We start from the raw sequence: 22,517 nt of genomic DNA on the forward strand, positions 1-22,517 counted from the left end.
TTTATATGGTATATATGTAAAAAGATATAACTTGTCTCGATTTTTGGTATATTTTAATTTATAAAACGTTTTATCTTAAAGAATTCTATTATCTTTCATTACCTTAGCTATTTGATGAATGGTAAGATACGTGTTGGTGGTTTTTGATCGTCATCTTTTATTAAATTAATTACATACAAGATTCTATCTTAAATTACATTCGTATACGTGTGCGATTGAACGGAAACTTGTGCAAAATACGAATTTATCGACGAATAGGAGAATTCGAGTGAAAAATTAAAATTGAACGTCGTGCTCTGTCTACATATACATATATATATATATATATATATATATATATATATATATATGTGTGTGTGTATATATCAAAAAATTATTTTTTTTCTCAGTATACGTGCTATACACAACCATACGTACTTTCAAACAGAATTACAGATTATAGAACGTGAGTATATAAACAAAAAAAGAGAATAATACTTTATTACAGGTAAAGAAAAGCAGCAGCACTTTGAAGGAAAACGATAAATATTTGAATCTCTATATAAAAAAAAGACAATCAGATAGGTAGAAGAAAGAATAAAATTAAATGGCTTTTTTGCGACATGCATTCTCACCACGCATTTAAAACGCCATGTTAAGTGCTCAATGTGCGGCGAGAATGCGTTGCTACTGTCAACAGTATTATGCATTTGTGTGTTTAAAAGCGTAGATATGCAATATTAAGAGATGCACAGAAGATCTCGACATTATGATACAATTATGTGTACATATATTTTACATATATAATCTCTACTATCTATCAAAAAATAACGCAAGTCTATAAAAATATGACAACGTTATCACCAGTATCAAAATCTAAATGTGGGGCGTGGAAGAAACGTGTACATCGAATAAGTTCTTTTATCTTATTCCTTCTTAAACATTACACAATCCCCATTTTAAGCGTCATACAGGCTTCATTCTCTCGCGGTTAGTACAAATCACTCGTTCAGGCACTCCATTTACGCTTGTTGGCTAGCATTATATCGAATACGAACGCGTACAGCGGAAAGAGCTCGTTCGCAAACTCGAACTAGGTTTGGCACGCTTGTCATCTTTCAAGTTTCTCTTTCCGCGCGAAAATCATAGAAGAACTGCAATAGAACATCGTTATCTGTTCGGTCAGTTATCTATTACAAAAATGTACGTAAAAAAAAAGATACACATACCTCTCTATCCAAGTCTTTCTGTGTCCACACTTTGATAACAGGAAGTTTGTTCTATCAAGACAAAGGAAAAATATTAGATTGTATGAATAAAATGTGTGCTAATTGCACTTCAATTTATATAAGTTTCAAATTACTATACTTACACTGGCAGAATCAAGGTGATTAGAAGTAAGACGAGGATTAAGCGCGAACGGAACTCCGTCGAGATCGGACGATCCGGGAAGTGTACCGTAAATGGGTGTGGACGTGATGGCCGATGGCGTGGACATGGGCGGTTGGGGCGCCGGCCTCGTTGGCCTGATCCTCGCGTTAGGACTCAAGACCTCGTAATCTCGATCGTCGGATTCGTCGTCCTTGTTAGCTGCGTTAATTTGCGGATAAATCCCGTTGGCTGATGGTTTTGGTGAAAACTTTGGTTTCGGGGGTCTCTCAGGAGCCGGCCTGTGAAAGGTGCCATTCGTCGGATTTGGAGAAGGGTTCTGTAGTAAGCTGAAAATATCATCCAATATATATACCCGTGTATTTATAGTACGAAATCGATACCTCGCTTAATGTGCTGAAACTTACTCTATATTAACGTACGACTGCGAATCCGAATTCGTATTTGTGATATCTACCGTCTTGTAGCACACACGAACACCATTTATGACACTGGTAAAAAAAAGAAGATAAGATATTGTATAACATGTATCGTGATCGAAGTATTACATTAAATGTCTGCACTCTACTATTTCTGAGGAAATAATGAAAATTCTGTATTTATTTTAAATTATGTATTCATCTATATTTGTAGATTACTGTATTGTTATCGCCTTTCCTTGATTTATCGCCTTGAGCTATTATAATACAGATAAAAAATTATACAAAGTGTTGCGAAATTCACGAATCAAAATACTATAATAAGTTCTTGAAAAATTATGTAAGTGAAAATAATTATTTGTAGATTTTTATTTCAAGAAATACGTTTTAAGATGTAAGGGCTTAAAGCTGGGTAATCTGAAATTACAATTAGATAGTTTTGCGTGTTTGCGAGTCATTAATCTGTACCCTGATCCTTTCGGAACAGAATAATAATTCTAACTTGGCAAAGCCAATCTAAAAACCGGTCTAATTATAAACGTAAAAAGATAAAAGATAAAATCAGCGTTACACACCCAGCAGCGGAAAATCCGATAGGAGCCAGTTTGGAGTCCTTGTGGATTATCCTGCTGCAAATAATTATATCCGTGACCGCTTTTGCGCACAGGTCCTTATTCCTAATTTTGTAGCACACCTGCTTCTTCCGCCACGCCTTCTGCCCTGCAACGTTCATCGCAACATTCAGTCATAGAGATTTGCAGATTTATTTATCCGCAGACGGCAGGCATTGCTATTGAGCAGAAGGGACTTACTCGTGTCCACGGTGTACGAAATCATGTTGTAACCTTCCGGCGGAGTGTCTCGCTCGTTAATCACCACGATATCCTCGACCACGCAGTCAGGTTGGCCCTCAGTCTTCGAGAAGCAGATATATCTACCCTTCTTCTTGATGAACAGTCCGCTCTCCCTCCACAGATCGGCGTCGGTGTCCTGATCGTAAGTCCTCGATACCTTAACGAGACGCATGTCGATTACCTTTGATCACCGCGCAACGAGGAACGTATTAAATAAGCAAAATAAATTAATGCTATATAGCGTCGTTCGTACCACTGTGAAGTTCGGTGGACACTTGTCCAAATCTTCCACAACACTAATGGCAGTTATTGGCCTGTCGTCTGGCAGTACCGCCGACACCTGATGAACCAGCATCTTGCAGTTGGTCTTCTTTAACATCACTGCGGTCTCAGATACCTAATTAATTCGTTTTCTCGATTAGATTTAATTTTTCCCGACGTTAATCGGGGTATGCCCGGATCGAGTGAATGCACACAGAAAAATAGTCTACTGCTGAGAAAAGCGATTACTCAATTTTTATTTCCGTTCTTTTACGTAACGGCTATTTTTAACAAAGAATATTTTCTTGCCAATATTAGATTAAAAATGTATTCATCACAAATTTCGAAAAAAATTCATTATGATGCACTCGAAAAAAGAATTTATCTTTTCGAAGAGGAATATTACCGGAGATTTTATCGGAAGAAAAGTCAGAATGATAAGCAAATCGAATGTTTGTTTCAACTTGATGTTCTTGATATTGAAATAGGAAATTACCAAGATTCAGAAATATATCTTGAATAAATTTGATGAACTTGTGACGCATTTCCGAATATAGAAACGAAATATTTATATGAAACACAGTAACACTCACCTAATTCAAACAATTTACAATATGCAATTTTTCTGTGTGTACGTTTGTAAGCATTAAATATTAAGTCTGCCAAGTGATTAAGTATTATAACACTACAAATGCGTTTGCATACAATTAAACATTGCACCCTGTGTCTACAAACGCGTCGTCGCATTAATAAAGAAGCAGAAGATTATCATTGTCACTGAAGTGATCATTGTCGTTGCGAGGAAATTCATGTCCGAGTGTGTTTGTTAATATCAGATTAGATACAGCTGAGGTCCATTATCGCGATTACCGCTGAGATAACGACGCGATCGAAAGTCGGGAGAACGCATCGCGGTGAGCGAATGGATTATAAAAACGCCAATCGTTCCAAAAATATCAACGATGACCGACATTCTCCGCTCCACGGAGTTTTCCGAGGCGCGAAGCGATCGGCTATGAAACTCTCGGTTTAATCTGACGTAACATAGAGCGACACGATCGAATCCACCTGCTGGTGGTGCAATGCACTCGGGATCCTCGACCCGCGTATTCAGGATAACGAGTACCGGCAACGAAAGATTCTCGATTGACGCTTTTACTTTGAGATAATCCGTCAATGGCTACGCAGTCTCTACGGTCCCCGTGTTATCGCGGTAATTAGCGCGAGAGTAATTAGCAGCGAAGTAGCAGAGTAATTAAAGTTGCGAGTTTACGGGGCGCTTGATTGCGCCAGAGAGAGAGAGAGAGAGAGAGAGAGAGAGAGAGAGAGAGAGAGAGAGAGAGAGAGAAAGAGAGAGAGAGAGAGAGTCAGAGAGGGAGAAATTCATTCATCCTCGAAATTCTGTTAAAGGATATATCGTATTGAACTACTGTCTCTGCAAGGTAAATAAAATTTGGAAATTATTTAATATTAACATTTCAAATAGGCTATATACTTATCAAAGTTGTGTGAAAAAGATTTTTATGTTTATTTGATGACATATTTTTATAATTTATTTACTCTATTTGTTATTATTATCAAGAGAGAGAGAGAGAAAAAGATCCTCATTGCTGAAGATTCGACTGTGGCACTCAGACTGCAGTCCATTGTGCCTCTACTCCATTTGTTATTAAAAATTAAAATATTTTTTACAATTTTAAGAAAAATCTCCATTTTTTGTGTAAGTATTCAAGATGATTTATACAAACATGATTGTTCAGTTAGACTTGTTTAGTTATATAAATAAATAAATTTTGTTCATTTTACAGAACTCTACTGATCTCCTCTGCATCGCAATTTACATAAATGTTTACCTAAATCATCTGGAATATTTAAAGTACTTAATAAAAAAATTCTGATTTTCTCATCATTCTTTATTTCATTAATTATATTTTCATCAGAGCACATATGTCCACTTATTGAAATAATTTTTTACCCAAATAGGAAATCGCCGACAAACTTTTTCTGCTACTTTCAAATGCAATATAAAACAAACTGTAATTTTACCATAATTTTCTTAATTATGGTAAAGTTTCGAGAAGTGTCTTATACCGTCTTAACTGGCGGATCGTTCCAGAGGCGACGACGGGCGATACGGATTGACAGCGCGGGCGGGGTTGAACAACCGAGCAGAAAGGCGAAATGAGGAAAGTACGGAACGTGTAAAGTGGAACGGCGGCGACGGCGGCGACGGCGGCGCGTGTGTGTTCGCGGAGGAATGTGCCGCCGCATTAGTCAACGGACGATGTTTAAGATGCGTGACTAAAACGGAGATGTCGCGAATTACATTCTCCCTCGCGCACCTCGTCGAGGATCAACTCGCTCGGGCGGCATTCTCTTGCGAAACGTCACATCGTCATCCGGGGAAATCCCAGCGCGAGCGGCTCCCGGATTCATCAGCTGACTCGGAGCTTTTCGAAATGGACCCGGCGGCGCGTCCCATCGACGCGTCAGCGTCCCACAGACCCACAATTCGCTCGCGTAGCACAGCATGGGAAGAGCATGGCGAAATATCGCTGCAATGTTTCAGCAACGTTGCAGCAATGGTAAAACGTCCATTTCAGAAATATTGAATACGCAATGTTGCAGCAACATATAAGTATAACATTGTATGAACGTTGCTGCAACATTACGTTCAGCAGAAAAAGCAGCTTGCAACTGTTGTAAGATTCTTTAGTATTATTGGTTTATAGATCCGACAGGAACTAAGGGGGAAGACCAATCGTATTAAAGAATCTTACAGCAGTTGCAGAACCGCTTTTTCTGCTGAACGCAGCTAGTATTTCTGAAACGGAAATTTCATCGTTGCTGCAATATTGCTGAAACATTGTGGCAATATTTTGCCAGGTTTCTTTTTGCTGTGTGGGCGGCTCGTGAAGCTGTCAGCGCGCTTTCTCGTTATTCCATCTCTATAGTTCGTTTGACGCAAAACGAGGATATATAGAATTATACGAATTGTACGGGCCAGAATCTGATGCACCTGTGCGTCAGCAACAACTTTCGTGAGCCCTTTCGTCGTCTATGGACGTCGTCGGCGAACACGCACGCAGAAACTCGCCCTGTCAGTAGCGTGGAAGTCACGCTGTCATGCAACGAGAAGAGAAAGAGGAAAAAAAAGAGATCGGCCTTGCGGGATGATGACAATCGGAAAATTTGCGTAACTCATCTCCGAGCCATTAGAAAATACTCGCGAATTATTCGGAGGCGCGTGACCGCCCGCACAAAGAAGGATTCAGTCGTCGATGAGACCTTCAGCCCCCGCCACTACGTTCGATGCTAAATTCGGAGGATGGATATATGCGCGTGTTTACGCTGTCCCCTCGCGGTACTTGTCGTTAAAGAGACGGGGGCAGGAGGGGGAAGAAGGGAAGGCTTAAGATCGGAGTGCGTCAGAATCAGCATGATAGCGATAGCAGGTACCGGGTGATACCGGGCTGTAGCAGTAGATAAATAATAGACTCCGAAGTGCGAGGCGACGCGAGGCGACGGGGAGGAGCGCGAAGGGGCCAGCGCGGGACTCCAGTGTCGCCGTTCAAGGACGTGCACGAGGAAGAGAGGTTGCTAGAAAGACGGACGGACGTCGCGACGCGACGTTCGTATGTGCGTGGACCTCTCCACTCTTCCCCCCTTTCGTGAATTATATTGGACGTGTCATCGGCCGCTCGAGGCGCTCGATAGAGTCTGACCTTTTCGCGGCGCCGCGCTGCGACGTTATACACTTCCACCGCCTTCTCAACGTCGTCTTCTTCTTCTTCTTCGCCTTCGTCTTCCTCACACGTTCGTATACTTCACGTTGACGCAGCGACGACGACGACGACGACACGACGCGAGTGCGTGGCTTCTGTCACCGGTGCTCATATTTCGATGCGAAAAACCGAGACAAAATACTCGTCGACGTCGAGCGACGACGGGGATGACCGTACCCACCGTCGTCCGACGACGCGCCTAGCGAAACTGCCCGAACACTTACGAGGCCACCGAACTCGAGAGCCTCGGGACCGCACTTGGTAGTCTCGGTCGGTACGCGCAACTCGCGCAAGGTTACCTTGTTGCAGACGAGCAACCGTCCCTCCCACGGCAACGACCCCTCCATCAAGGGCTAAGCGTCGCTACTATTGGTGATATTGCTGTGGAAGGGATGATTGCTCGTCTGCGAAGTGGTAACCTTGGATACGCGTCGTCTCGATGCGCATGCGTCCACGTGCTTTTGTCACGAAGCAAGAAAATAAGTGATAGGAATGAGAGACGCATATTCAGATCACAGAAAACGCCATTACACGTAAAAAAATTTAAAGGCCATGACACATAAGCCCGGTTTTTCATTATCTGGTTAACTTGTAATTAAACCTGGTGTTTCAACCTGGTGTTTCAACCAATGAGCTTCACTTATGGCATCATCATGAGTGAAGCTCATTGGATAAAACATCAGGTTAAGTTTAACCACAAGTTAACCGGATAATGAAAAATCGGGCCATAGAAAAATAGCAGTAAGAAGTTCAACGTGTTGGTTTTGCTACTGCTTACGTTTTGTCTTATATTCTCAACTGTCATTCGCTAATTCGCTTATTACCTACGTTTTACTGCTTAAGTTTTTCTATGTGTCCCAGCCTTAAAGTCTAGTGCAGATTGCACGCAGCAAGCGTTAAGCAACAGACTTCGTTGCTTGCCCAAAATTCATCAATGTTGGGTCAATTTTTCGTTTAGACTAATCTAATTTCAAAAAATTACATTTCAATTTCAGTATAAATTTAATTTAGTAGATGTAATAAATAATGCTTTTTAAAATTAATTTTTAATTTAATTTTACTTTATTGCACAAAGCTATTTAAATTGGTTTGCTATTTATATTAGTTTTCTATTCGTGAACATTTTTTAACGCAACTAAATTAATTATAGGCCATTATGAACAACAATAAGCTATTAACCACTACACATATGACACTAATTGTAAATCAGAATAAGTGGTCATAATTCTTAAGAAATTTGCACGCACAATGAGTGCGTTTACTTTGGACACTTATGCGCTATAAGCATCATTTCATTCTTCTTGTTTATAAATATTAAACAAGGACAAATGATGTTTACAAGCACCGTGAGCGCGAAAGTGAACGCAGCCAATAAATCGTATTGGATCATTGCGTAATAACATTTCAGTCAACGGCGCACGGTCGATTGTTGCTCCTGGACTTGTTGTCGACGGCAGATTTCTTCGCGGTAATCTTCTCGTCGTCCAACGACACTCGGCCTAAGTCCACCGTCGACACGTTTTAGGTTTTAGGTTAAGATTCTCTTGTTAAAAATGGCAGACCTATATTGCTTTTTGATTGGTCAGTCATAACATAATTCAAGTTTTAGGTCGTAAAGATCCTTGCACCATGCGAGAGAATAGCAATAAGAATAACGATAGAAATGTTCAACCAATCAAAAACTGCGGAAAATATTTGTGAACCAATAAGGAGCTATGAAATCAATATTTGTGTTTATTCTCTAGCGCTATCGCTAATCTCTCGCATTGTGAAAGGACCTTAAGATATGGAATTTGGCCATCTCTGTTCTGTCACTGACTACAAGGTCCGTGGATTGGCGTTGGAGGGGAAGGAAGGTCGTTGCATCCACTTCAACGATGCGGAACGAAAATGGCGGCGGCCATACTTTTACTGCACACTCGCTCACTCACACAACTAATAGCTGTAGTACCTTACTATCTACGTACATACACTAACACTGACTCGCTGTCTCGAAAATGGCGGCTATGCAACGACCTTCCTTCCCCTCCAACGCCAATCCACGGACCTTGACTGACTATTGACTTATTATTGTCTTATGACGCATTATTAACTAGTTACAATTAGCTTCTGTATGAACAAAAAGCTATTTAGTTAATTAAGATAAATTAAAAGTTAATTTTAAAATGTATTATGCATATTAAATTAAAAATTAATAAATTTTTTAAGTTAAATTACTTAAAACAATTCTAATATGGATCATCAAACAAATTTAATCTTTTATTTATAAATTAAATTTATATAACAAAAAAGCATTGTTTCTTTTGTTTATGTAGAAATATGATTTTTCTTGTATAATTTGTTTTCTTTTACATAGATAAACTTTTTAATTAAGAAAAGAATTTAATACATTAAAATTTATGTGTTTCAAAAATAATTATATAATTAAAAATTAAATTATTTAAAATTAATTAATTGTAAGTTAAGTTAAAAAGTATGAACTATTTAACTTCATTATTTAGCGTTTAACTTTTTAACTAGTTAGTACTCAACCTTATCGAAAAAAAAAAAAATATATATATATATATTAGTATATATATATATATATATATATATATATATTTATTTATTATTTTCTTATTCCCTAATCTACTTTGTAAACACATTTTGTAAGTCATTATGTTATTTTATATTATATTTGGAAATGTTATTTGTAAATTATCGATAGCGCCACATATTTTACGCATGAGTAGTCGTAAATCTCACCACTTTTTTCATACGCCAAAATTTTTTTAAGTTTTTTCTTCAAGACCTTTAAGTGTAAGAAAAGAAATATTTTATATTTAAAATGTTTTTAAATAGTAAACAGTATGAAGTTTTTATTGGTATAATTCATTTTCCTTAAACATAGTAAATAATATTTAATAAATTAAGTTTTTGATAGCTACGGCGTATATAGTGACTTCACCTTATTTATAATATTATATATTGAGTATTGGAACATTGCACGTCTTTTATACATTTTTAGTATTATATGTTAAAAAATTTGAACGTAATTCCTCTTATAATTTATGTTAACGTCAAGAAACGGGAAGCCGCAAAATTTAAATATTTGCGCAATAATCTTTTGAATTTCAACTAGACATTCGTTTTGTCATGTAAATATCTTCAATATCCATCTGCTAACGCCTGCTTTACTGCGCATGCACGAGAATAAGCTGTACAGATGTTATCCCTTCCACCATGTGTATAGATACCTCACTATACTGTGGCATCACTTTCCTCAGTAGACGCAGGCGGACGACTGGCAGAACGTTACAGAACGTTACAATTGATGTTTGTGCCCGGTTCGCAACTGCCATCACGAATCTGTTTCCCACACTTCTGACTGACTGAAGCGGTTATCTTATTCACGCTTAGTACTCCAGGAAAGATATATCGTCGCTCAATACGATATGACGGACGCTAATAAACCTGAATATTTTTATTACTCCATGAGTGGCACCGCGGAAGAAGATGAGGTTAGTCTCTATATACAATATATGTTCCTTTTCGTTTATTCCATTAGAGAACACACATGCGTGCGCCTACACGTGCGCCATTTATTATGCGTCATGGACAATCTAAAGTCGCCTTAAGGTTGGTTTATGCAGACCGTAACCGCTAACTTATTCCGAAATCTGTAAGAAATTAACCAATCATAGTCGATTATTTTTTTATACATCGATTATAATTGGTCAATTTCTTACAGATTTCGGCATAAGTTAATGTTTACGGCCTGCATAAACCAACCTTTAATCTTTCATGTGCAACACTTCTGAAAAGATTCTGCAAAATTTCATATAAAATGTTTCTAAAATCTTGTGAAATGCTGTAATAAAAATGTTTCTGAATCTATCACGTGTAGTAAATTTTCAAATTGGGTTTTTTTTTTAATTGGACAAATTTTCTGTTTAGATATATTAACATACAAAACATTTACTTTGTTGCTTTCACTGATTGGCCGAGCAAAAATTTTTCAAGTTTCGCTCATAGCGTATATTAAGTTTATGTAATAAAAGTACAAGCTTGTTATACAATTAAAATATTATTTTCTTTTATATATATAGCGTTTTTTTTTGTTAGTAAATCCCAGTCGACACAGTTATATGTTTAGTATAAAATAGTTTTACATTTCAATATCTCGTTTTGTATAATGTGAAAGTTGCTGCAATATTGTAGCTATATTATAATTTCGCCCTTTTTCGTAAGTAACAGTGATGACATATTTATGTTGAAATAAATCACCGTAGATCATAGCTCATACAACACACTAATATTGTATCAACATCTCATGTAATATTTAATCGCAATATTAACGAGACACTGCAGCAATATGACTAAAGCCTGCCGCAGACGATACGTTTTTTCTTACGGGATTGCTTACGTGCTCCTATACTGGCAGTCTTACGTGCTCCCGTACTGGAAATGGGTAGCTTACGGGCTACGCTACTGGCTCGCGTACTGGATTTTCGTAATAGATCATGTCCTATTTTTCTTACGTGATTCTGTACTGGTTTATTGTGAAAGCCAATCAGGACGCAATCTGTATAGGTTATACTGGGTTATACCAGGTTATACTGTCGAAGTGTTGTCAAAGTTCAAACGTGAATTCACTTCGCAAACATGACGTCGTGCAAAAATGAAAAGAATTCAAAATAGTCCAAAAAAAGTATTTTATGTTTAATAGAGGCCTACTAATAGGAACCATGTTTATATGCGATAAACACACCAAATTACCATAATAAGCACAGTAAAAGTGAGGCATTAAAGAATGTATTGACTGTCGACTCCATAAACGTCGGCGATATTTATTTTGTTGTCGCAATTTTTCAATAATTAAAAATAATGCAATAGCAATTTTACGACAATTTACAACTGTTGCAATAATTTCATCCATCTCATCTATTTCATCCATATTTAAGCGTGCCGCTTCTATGAAACAAATTTCAGTTGCTCAGCCCATACGAAAACTCACACCGTGTGAAGCCACGGCCAGTAGCACTGCCAGTACCATTACCCGTACGGTAGCAAGCAAGAAAATCCAATTAGAAATCTAGTAAGAAAAAACGTATTGTCTGCGGCAGGCTTTAGTTTCCACCGAGGGTTTGAATCGAGTCAGAATCGGGTTGGAGCGTGAATTCTCACGATGGAAACAGTATAAACTCTACCCCAACCCTACCCAATAAAATTTTAGGGTAAAGGCCAAATGGGGGATGGAAACAATCAAGGTTACTCTCGCGTTGCCAACAGAATGAATCCAAATTGATTTGCATTTCAAACGTGTTGCGTTGCGTCGTGTTGCGTGTTCATATGTATACTTTTGCTTTATTATTTTGGTATTGTAAAATTAATATTATAGTTCTTGGATCCATTTTAATGACATTCAATTGTGATAAACATATAATCTTAACCTTAACGTATGTTAGGATACCTTGTATACAGTTGGTAACATTCAACCTTGCCGCAACCCCACTGCAACCCTACATAATTTTGATCCGGTAGAAACAGACGAGCTAACCCGACTCTGACCCTATTCGAACCCTCGGTGGAAATGTCTTAGTCAATGTCTAATGTCCCTTGAATCAATGTTAAAATTTTTCTGAAATGTAAATATTAATATGGTTACACTACATAATTCCAACGTAAAACCATATTTTTGTAGCATTTTACATTTTTCGCAAAAAAAATCTCGGGAAATTTTCTCTTGAAAATTCCCAAGTGGCCCCCCAACCAAGTCGTGACCGCGGTGGACATTGCTTGACTTCTGCGACTGCTGCGAACTGGAACCCTCGTGATGATCCGTGAACATTTTATACTAATACATGTATAACTCAGGGTTGGGAAGTAAGGCGTTACTTGTAACGCCGTTACCGTTTTCGTTACTTTTTTATGGTAACGAGCGTTACTTTTTTATGTCTGTAACGGTAACGTAACGTCGTTACATTTTTACAATAACGGTAACGGAATTCAGCCGTTATTTTTCGTTACTTTAGCTGGCAGTATCTATGTTTCATAAACGTATGATGCGTCATTTTATGTTCGTTTTACATTCGGTAACCAACATGCGCTTTACAGAATTCGGCCTATAATTAATAGTTACCAAATTAAACAAGTACGTTCGTTCATACAGCGCGCCAGCGGTATCAGTACGGGCCGTGGTGGGAATAGACATGAGTAGACATGAATAGACATAGATGTCTATTCCCACCACGGTACGGGCACTATTTGTAGCCCGCGCGCAGCGTGGGAGAAATGGTTGGCAGCACTTGCCCCATTAATTAACGTAGACTTTTTATATTGATCAATTATGTTTAATTATTACTCATAATCATTTGATATGGTATATGATTACGAATTGCAATTGCGGTCGGATTTATATTCAGTGATAGAATCGTATTCTTGAATGTACACACGGAGACATATGGTACATATGATATTCATAGTCCACTCTTATATTTAAGATCGTCTTAAGTATCATTTTATGATGCCATTAACCAATCAGAGAGACGTATCAGCATCTTAAGACATTACTTAAGATGATCTCAAAATAAGAATCTACTATGAATACCGGCCATAAATGTTTTAACATCTGAAGTTGCACGTGTATTGAAGACAACATAAGAAAAAATGAGATAAAAGCATGAAAAGACATAGGAAGGTATTTATGTCCTTCTGTGCGGATTTTGTAAAACAAAAAAACATGAAATGTTTTTTTTTATCACGTATTGAATAGATTTTTTTGACGTTAAAAATCCCTATTTTAACATCACCAAAAAGTAACGAAAAAGTAACGAATCGTTACTTTCCAAGCAACAGTAACGGTAACGCGTTACCTTTTTAAGTTAGTAATGGTAACGGTAACGAGTTACTTTTTACAAACAGTAACGATAACGGTAACGCGTTACTTTTTTAAGGTAACGTTCCCAACCCTGGTATAACTTATAGATTAGGTGAATATATGTAGAAAAGATGAAACACGTATAATTAAAGCATAATATTTATATAAATATATATCAAAATATAGTTTTTTTTTACTGATTATTACAAATGGGGAATAGCATTTGGAGTAATTTTTCTATTATTCGTATAAATAAGAATACAATTAGAAACAAATCAATATAACACAATAATTAAATTAAAAATAAAAAAATTTTTTTGAACATTGAAAAAGCATTTAAAAAATATTGTCTGATCATTAGGATGTAAATTAAGATTTTTTTGTCCACAGACCTATTTCGTATATCAATAATAATTTGTTCAATGTTGCTTTAATGTTACAGCAACATTAATATTTAATGTAGAAAAATCAACAGTAATTGTTCAGAATACCCCACCTCACCTCCAATTTTGACGAAATTAGGCTCATTCGATGCGTTTTCGCTCAAAATGAACGAATCTGGTAGAAAAAAGTGTCGCTCTGTCTCGCGAACCGAAATATCAATCGTTAAAGTTGGCGATTGTATAGGTTAGAAAACCTGTCATCAAAATATAAAACGCCTATATAGTTCCAATAATTAAATTCTATATAATAATAGTATTATCATGTAACTAATTAATTATATTAATTTTATATTGTTACAATATCATGTTGCAATATTGACAATATATTGGAGCATTACATACTTGTCATGTTAATACTATGTAACAATTGCACATTTATATTATATAGAAAGAAGCAATAGATAGAAGTAGCTGTGATGTAAATATTATGAAATATTTGTTATATAAACTGTTACTCCCAAATTATATAGCAGTTGTCGAGTTGGGTTATTTCAGCAGACTTATTTTGTGATTCTTAACGGTAGTTTCGTTGTTGTTATAACGTTGCAAAATATTAAATAAACATTTACAAAATGTTTACTGAAATAATTTTCTCACACGAGTATTTCATGAAAAATATTTATAAAATATTACATAAAAGTTAAAAAAATATATTTTACTCAAATGAATAATTAATGACAAATAAATATTGAAAAAATATTTTATAAATATTTAAAAATGTTAACTGAAATTATTTTGTCAAATAAATAAATATTTAAAAAATATTAAATAAACATTATACAAATGTGTTTACAAATAAATGTTTATATAATATTAAATAAACGTTAAAAAAATGTTTTCTTTTTCGAGAAAAGTATCCCTTTCTCAAAAAACATTTAAGAAATATTGTCTGTTGCTTGGTAATGTTTTTTTTCTGTCTTTGTTAGCTTCAGTATAAACACTTTATATATTCATTTAAAAATTGTAAAACTGTGTGTTTAAAAAGCAAAGCACGTTTTACATGTTTGAATATTTCGTTCAAGTGTACAATAAAGAAATTGTATTTCAAATAGAAAACATGTAATAATAAAAACTATTTTAATGGAAATGTACAGTAGTTTTTGAAAAGATGATACTTTAAATACAAAACAGTTATTTTACATTTCCATTAATTATCTTATATTTTCATTTTAAAAGCCTTAATTTCAAATAATATACGTCTAAAATACATAAATATTTGAATTGAAGAAATCAAGTTGAAAAGGTTAATCAAGATAACTTTTTCCTTTTTCAGCACACATGACATGTACTATAGATCAAATATTCTCAAAGTATAAGCTGCAATAATAAAAACTATTTAAATGAAAACGTACACGCGTGGTAATTGATTCTGTCCCTCAGAAAATTTTCCAAACTAAGAAATCGTTATCTTTCTGCATACTTACAATTAGTGATTCACGTAACAACTAATATGTTCTAGTTGTTACATTAACTATAAACTGCAAGTAGAAAGATAGCAGCGATTCCTTAGTTTGGAAAATTTTCTGAGAAACAGACTCATTTACCATGGGTATACATTAGTTTTTGAAAAGATAATATTTTAAATACAAAATAGCCATTTTATATTTCCATTAATTATTTTGTATTTCCATTTTAAAAGCCTTAATTTTAAATAATATACATCTCTAAAATATATAAATATTTGAATTGATGAAACGTAGTCAAGTTGAAAAGGTTAATCAAGATACCTTTTTTTTCTTTTTTAGCACACATGACATGAACTATAGATCAAATATTCTCAAAGTATGAGCCGCGATTCATTGAGAAATTAATATTTCGATAGAATACACAGAGAAAACGATTTCTTCAAACTTAATAAATTTCATTGTATCCAAACAAATTTTGACAATTTAAACAAACAGATTGTTTGAATTTGAAACAATATATATCTTCGTCTTAAATAAATCATTTGTTTGAAACAAAAAATAAGTATATTTTCAATATATTTTGCCATTTTCATATAAATAATTTGTTTCATTGTTCGTATACTTATTGTAATCAAATAAGATATTATTTGATTGAAAGACATTACTTCAAATAACAGTTTTATTTCTGTCAAATAATAAAGATTTTTTCAACAAAACACCAAAATTTTTATTCAAACAAATAATGTTTTCTATAAGCATATGTTATTTCAATGAAACCAATTTCAATCAAATAAATAGGTTATACCGAATCTAAAGAAACCTTTTTTTCCGTGTATATATGTTAAGTAGCCCATGAAACCGTTACACTTCGAGACTATGATGACGTACATACATGATTAGTAACCAGATTAATCCCATTCTATTCGCAAAGTGTGAATTCACTTTCATAAAATTAACAGTCAATTCAGGCTTGGAGATATGGTTTGTTGACTTCATACGTTAAGAATTTTCTTTTCAGTTATTTTTAGAAACATTGGCCATTGCACGAAGTAAACTTATAAACACCATTAGCAATTTGATGCAAACCTAACGTTCTTCTCAATACAGATCGCCAGAAGAGGATTTCTAAAAATATTCACAATAAATAAATATTTCTACGCTGTTGCATCACTATCTCCACTTGCGCTATTGTAATAAACGCATATGTAGGAAAAATTTGTTACGTTTTCGAAGTATCTTATCTATGAGCTTTTCCAGTGCACCTTGTCGTTTTTCATAAGAACTTAAATTTTAATTTTGAAATCCCGAATTTTCAAAATCTTAATTCTTGGAGTATTTTGACAATTTTTTGAAATTCTAGTATAATCTTGTTGCCAATTATATTCTTTTAATACTTTGCCTTTACGAACTTTTCGAGATTGGAATTTTAGATAAATCTGCGTGCTGATAATATTCTGATAATATTCATAACACACCTTATTCGATTTTCGAGATTATTAATTTTTACGATTTGAACTCTTGAATTCTTGAAAAGAATATTTTGAAAAATTGTGAGAATTTTAGATAATACAGCCATTTCATTTGTATATCATGGTCTCCTGATATTTTACTACTTTTAAATTAAATTTAATTTAGATAAAAATTTAGAAAAATAAAACTTCTTGCAGAAGCTGTTGGAACCGATCAGGTACATTCTTCAAGTTCCTGGGAAACAAATAAGAGCGAAATTAGCAAAGGCTTTCAATTACTGGCTGCAAATATCAGACGACAGACTTCAAGTAATCGACGATATAGTAAATATGCTTCATAATTCGAGCATTTTGTAAGTATGCATTTTGCAATTTACATTAAAGATTACGTAAACAATAATATTCTGTTTTGTATCTTTTTCTTGCGTATCTTTCTGATTAATCTTTTCTAATCGCATATTTTTCCGATTATATCTCTTTTGTAAGAACTGTGATTCTCACGTTGAAAAAGATTTTAATTTATATAGAAATAATTAATTAAATTTTTCCACATTTTTTTTAGAGATAAATATTTATGTCTTATTGCACTGATTTACGATGTACACTTAAAATTTTTTTTAGCAAAATATTGTTGAATGGCTGGCCATCTACGCCTAATATTTTACGTATGTTCTCGGGAGAGGCCACCCTCTACAAACTGTTAAAGTATGATTACTATTTGCATTTCCTAGCAAGTTCTCCTTGCTAATATAACAAATTTTGTTATATGTGATTGTATTAACAATATTTAACTAATTTAAAATATTATCTACATCTTTCGAAAAAACTTAAAAAAATACTTCAAAATATATTCTGTTTTTATTTAAATTAGTCGCTTTTTTCTAATTAAATAATCTGTGCAAATATACAGATATTTCAAAGCATTGTCTACTCTCTAAAATTTTTGGAGTGGAATTTCATCTAAAAGAGTGGAATTCCATTCTAAAAGTGTGAAAATTCTGCCACTCTTTATCAAGACTGACAGGATTTTCATTTTTAGAGGGATTCCACTCCCAGAAATTTAGAAAGTATATTTAAAAGTGTTATCCACTCTGTGTTTGCATATATTATATACTGCCAGTTCATAAGTTCACGTAAACTATAGATTTTTGTTACTGGCACTGAATTGTGGAACGTAGCCTATATTAACTTAAAATTCTACATAAATTCAAAAGAAACTTTCTTAAAAAAAAAACTTTTTTAATTAACATTATATTAAAAAAGTATCGTTAGATTTTTTATTAATTTTTTAGCTTTTGAGATATTTTAATTAAGAGAGAGAAAAAGAAAGAGAGAGAAAATTTATTTCTCATAAGAATTCCAGATAAGTTTGATAGTGTCATGACATTTGCACAGTGATGTAATTAATTACGTACGCAGGCCTTCGTTTTTTTTTAATGTGCCATGTGTCACTTGAGTTCTAAGAATTAAATAATTTTTCAATTTTATTTTTTTCTAGGATTGATGATATTCAAGATAATTCCATTTTGCGCAGAGGTATTCCTGTTGCGCATTCAGTTTTTGGAATTGCTAGCTCATTAAGTGCTGCAAATTACGTATTATTTATTGCTCTGGAACGAGTTGTCAATTTACAACATTCAGGGGTAAGTGAAACGTTGTAAGTGCTAAATATTCCCAAAAGAAATAAAAAAGTTAAAATAATGTTAATTCATATTGATTTGCTTTATTTCGTGATTACAAAATCTCAATTTGAAAAAAGTTAAAAATGATTTTACATTAATTTCCTTTTTTATAGTGCCTTCTCCCACCGCGCTTGAGAGTTTTAAATTTTACTTAGACAAAACTCAAAAGACATATCGAAGGAGAACAGACAAACCAAAATAATATCTATTTGATGTTATATTGGTCAAATCTACGCCATCTGCTTTTGATCATGATTTGATCAATGTGACATCAAAATTAACATATTTTCACTCTTTCGTTCTCCTTAGGTTTAACAATATTATTTTAAGAAAAAATATTTTTAAGAATTGTGAGTTAAAAATCTCACAAATCAGCCTACTTTCTATAATGTCGTCTTTTCTTTGTTATCTCTTTTAATACATAGTAATAATAAAGGCAGATATTCAATATGCATTTTTGATTTAAAAAATTTGCTTTATCTTATTTTCGCCTTTATCAATAATGAGTACTGAATAAAAAAAATACGAATAACATGATGAATAAAAAAAAAAAGAATCTGGAATTAATTAAAAATAGGAATAGTGCACGTAATAGCGAACGGAATGGTTGCATTGAATAAAATAACACTTTATACGATAAACAGCATTAAAAACATTGATGTTGTCATTCAAGTTAATACATATTTAAATATATGTATTGAATAAATCAGAAATTAAAAAAATAAAATAGCATAATATTATTATAAGGCAACGAGGGTATATATGGAACAACTGCTGGAGCTTCACAGAGGTCAGGGAATGGATATTTTTTGGAGGGATAACTTTATCTGTCCAACCGAGGAAGATTACAAGACCATGACAATAAGAAGTAATTGACAATATTTGTACAAACCTGTCTCATATATAAAAAAAGAAGTTATTCGTGTAGAAAAAGGTTAATTAATTTTGCAGAAACTGGTGGGCTCTTTAACTTGGCGGTAAGATTAATGAAACTGTTCTCAACTTATCAAGAAGATTTTTCATCGTTAATAGCGACATTGGGATTGTATTTTCAAATACGTGACGATTATTGCAACTTATGCCTCGGCGAGGTAAGCTATAAACTTGCTATCTCACGTAAAAGAGGTCAGTCTCTCGCTGGCGCGATGCTCGACCGAGCCTCTTAATATTTGATTTAATGAGGAACAAATTTAAATTAACTACATTTTTTTGTTACAGTACACCGAAAATAAAAGTTATTGCGAAGATTTGACGGAAGGAAAGTTCAGCTTCCCAATTATTCATGCGCTCACAAATAATCCTGATGATAGACAAATTATACGTATCCTTTATAAAATATTATGTTCATTTATTTACTGAAAAATGTTTTTTAAATAATTAATACAATTTTGTTATTAACTGCTCCATGTACCGGGAAAAAAATTGATTATATGAAACAAACAATTATATATAATTATACAAACGTTCAAAACGTTCAAAATGTACTTTTTAAATACGTTTTTAAAACGTTATTGTGATGTCTGGGTATATAAAATTATATATAAAAATGATGCATATAAATATAAATATTTTATAAATATTTTAATATATATTTAAATATATTTGATATACACTCATCAACAAAAAATAGAGAACACTTTTAAAATGCTCCAAATTACACAATATTCAGATCGCTGTAACTCTGTGAAAAATTACATAGGCACACAAAAAAAGTGTCATGTCCGAGAGACTACACCTATGTATCCCTATGTATTTTGACGCCCTGAAATCAAATATGCCCTCAGAATTATTTCATTAAGTCAGGATTTTTTTACACTCAAAAAATGGCCAAATATTCTTTAAAATTACACTATTCAGCCCAGTAAAAAAATTCTGATCTAGTGGCGCAATTCTGAGGTTATATTCGGTTGTAAAAAAACTTTGAGTGTGACGCATCCCCGTTTGAATCCACGTAACTTCGCAAACAATCTGTAAATCGTTTGATGAATTGTCAATCTCGAAACTAAAGATTTCAAGCTTCAAAATGCTTTTTTAGTTTTCTTTCTACGGTAATTTTTCACAGGGTTGCAGCGATCTGAATACCGAGTAATTTGTAGCGTTTTAAAAGTGTTCCCTATTTTTTGTTGACGAGTGCATAATTATACATAATTATATATAATTACATAGAGGAAAGTGGGGTAAACCGGATTTATTTGCAGTTTGTGCTCTCTATAAGACGCAAATAAAGTCCGATTCGTAAAACCAAAAGAGCCATTGGAAAGATAAATTAATTACTTTCCTTTTTTGCTTTAGACCATTTTAACGTACTCGTACTTCTCACTTGTGTTGAACTAAAATGGAAAATGTTAACACCTTTTAAATAATAATTTATAAAGATTTTCTTTTTCTACAAAATTTTTGCACGATGGCAGAAGATACATATTCGCATCTATTCCAAGAATGTTATGACAGAAAACTGTCAAACTGCTGTCAAACTGCAACTTCGGTATCTTTTAAGGACTTTACATTATAAATGACACGCAAATCTGCTTAATCTTATTTATTTAAATTAAAAAGGCTATTTGGAATTCGGTCCAGTTTTGCCCACTCTCCCCTATCAACATTTTTTTCCTGGGTACTTTATAAAAGTGTTTTTAAAACTTATATATTTCTTTAACAATAATAATACTCCATAGATATTCTAAGACAACGAACAAAGGACATTGAAGTGAAACGTCATTGTGTTAAATTATTGGAAAAATTTGGTTCCTTTAAATACACGAGAAACGTACTTGAGGAATTGGATTCAACTGCGAGGGCTGAAATTGAACGTTTAGGTGGAAATCCACTTTTGGTGAGGATTTTGGATGAGCTCAAGAATTGGGATACTAAAGATGCGCCTAAAGATCCCTTAACTGGAACATTTTAAATTAAAAATTATTTATTTTTGTAAAACTGTCAGTATATTATTACACGTGTTTTTTTTTTATAATACTATTCAAAATTAATGATGTAAATGTAAGCAGTAAAAAAACCGATAAACACAAGAAAAAGTAATATAGAAAAATGTATCGATAATATACGATAATATACGATAATATACGATAGTTTTTTTATTGGGTTTTGTTAATGAAAACATTTGTAAAATTTTATTGGGCATCCACTAAAAATACAATTTCTAATGTAAAGTCATTTATAATGTAAAGTCCTTAAAAAGCACCGAACTTGCAGTTTGACAGCAGTTTGACAGTTTTCTGTCATAACATTCTTGGGATAGATGCGAATATGTACCTTTTGCCATCGTGCCAAAATTTTGTAGAAAAAGGAAATCTTTATAAATTATTATTTAAAAGGTGTTAAAATTTTCCATTTTAGTTCAACCCAAGTGAGAAGTACGTTAAAATCGTCTAAAACAAAAAAGGAAGGTAATTAATTTATCTTTCCAATTAATATTTGCGTCTTGTAAAAAACACAAACTAATAGATCTGGTTTACCTCACTCTCCCCTATGTAACTATATATAATTATTGAATTGAATTTTCTCGAAATATGCAGAGAATATTTATTTATGTAAATAGGTATTTATAAAGCAAAGATAATATTTCCGTTTTTCAATGCGCAATTGTAAACCGGTTGGGGACTGTATAAAGTTTTATTTTGTATTATAAATGAACAGGAATTTTTTAAAGACGGTAACTGGGATAAAATCACTTTTCTGTATAAACAATTTTAATAAACAGAAAACTATTACTCAAACATTATAATTTTGTACTTATATATATCCCTCAAATATTACAAAAAATATATTATTGAATATATCATTGTATAAAGAAATTATTTAATTTTAATTAAAATAATTTTAATAAAAAATATGACAATTTACTTCATACTCGGAATTGTCACACATTTCTGTTATATAGTTTATGTGGGTAAAAGATATAAAAAATACAGTTTTTAACGTCAGTTTTATTTATATTTCAGGGAATAATAATA

The 22,517-nt window shown here is 33.5% G+C and overlaps 2 protein-coding genes across 3 annotated transcripts; one reads left to right on the forward strand and one right to left on the reverse strand.

Annotated features, from left to right (window-relative positions):
- Positions 1-133: 133 nt before the first annotated feature.
- Positions 134-6,859, reverse strand: LOC105199908 (multivesicular body subunit 12B). The gene is made up of 8 exons (XM_026141371.2): positions 6,628-6,859; positions 2,895-3,038; positions 2,600-2,798; positions 2,363-2,507; positions 1,776-1,859; positions 1,352-1,697; positions 1,209-1,259; positions 134-1,133 (listed from the first exon to the last, which is right to left on the reverse strand). Exons 2-8 carry the CDS (start codon positions 3,018-3,020, stop codon positions 1,098-1,100), a joined length of 987 nt encoding a protein of 328 aa, XP_025997156.1. The 5' UTR covers positions 3,021-3,038; positions 6,628-6,859; the 3' UTR covers positions 134-1,097.
- Positions 6,586-22,280, forward strand: LOC105194047 (geranylgeranyl pyrophosphate synthase). 2 transcript variants are annotated; one of them, XM_039457255.1, is made up of 9 exons: positions 6,586-6,718; positions 9,954-10,187; positions 17,063-17,217; positions 17,486-17,569; positions 18,363-18,507; positions 19,294-19,414; positions 19,498-19,637; positions 19,765-19,867; positions 21,222-22,280. In XM_039457255.1, the coding sequence occupies exons 2-9, from the start codon at positions 10,122-10,124 to the stop codon at positions 21,452-21,454; spliced, it is 1,047 nt and encodes a 348-aa protein (XP_039313189.1). In that variant the 5' UTR covers positions 6,586-6,718; positions 9,954-10,121; the 3' UTR covers positions 21,455-22,280. The 2 variants fall into 2 exon arrangements, with proteins under 2 accessions (XP_039313189.1, XP_039313190.1); XM_039457256.1 differs by lacking the exon at positions 17,486-17,569.
- Positions 22,281-22,517: the final 237 nt, after the last annotated feature.

The sequence above is a fragment of the Solenopsis invicta genome, chromosome 14 (genome assembly GCF_016802725.1).
Source record: "Solenopsis invicta isolate M01_SB chromosome 14, UNIL_Sinv_3.0, whole genome shotgun sequence".
NCBI lineage: Eukaryota > Metazoa > Arthropoda > Insecta > Hymenoptera > Formicidae > Solenopsis > Solenopsis invicta.

Bases quoted from the DNA above. Each gene is read 5' to 3' on its own strand.
- LOC105199908 (XM_026141371.2), bottom strand. From the start codon at position 3,020: ATGTTAAAGAAGACCAACTGCAAGATGCTGGTTCATCAGGTGTCGGCG. The intron at 1,860-2,362 runs GTGTGTAACGCT...TTTTTTTACCAG, and splicing joins ATCGGATTTTCCGCTGCTGG to TGTCATAAATGGTGTTCGTG. The intron at 1,134-1,208 runs GTATGTGTATCT...GTTCTATTGCAG, and splicing joins AGAAAGACTTGGATAGAGAG to TTCTTCTATGATTTTCGCGC.
- LOC105194047 (XM_039457255.1), top strand. From the start codon at position 10,122: ATGACGGACGCTAATAAACCTGAATATTTTTATTACTCCATGAGTGGC. The intron at 19,638-19,764 runs GTAAGCTATAAA...TTTTTGTTACAG, and splicing joins GCAACTTATGCCTCGGCGAG to TACACCGAAAATAAAAGTTA. The intron at 19,868-21,221 runs GTATCCTTTATA...AATACTCCATAG, and splicing joins TGATGATAGACAAATTATAC to ATATTCTAAGACAACGAACA.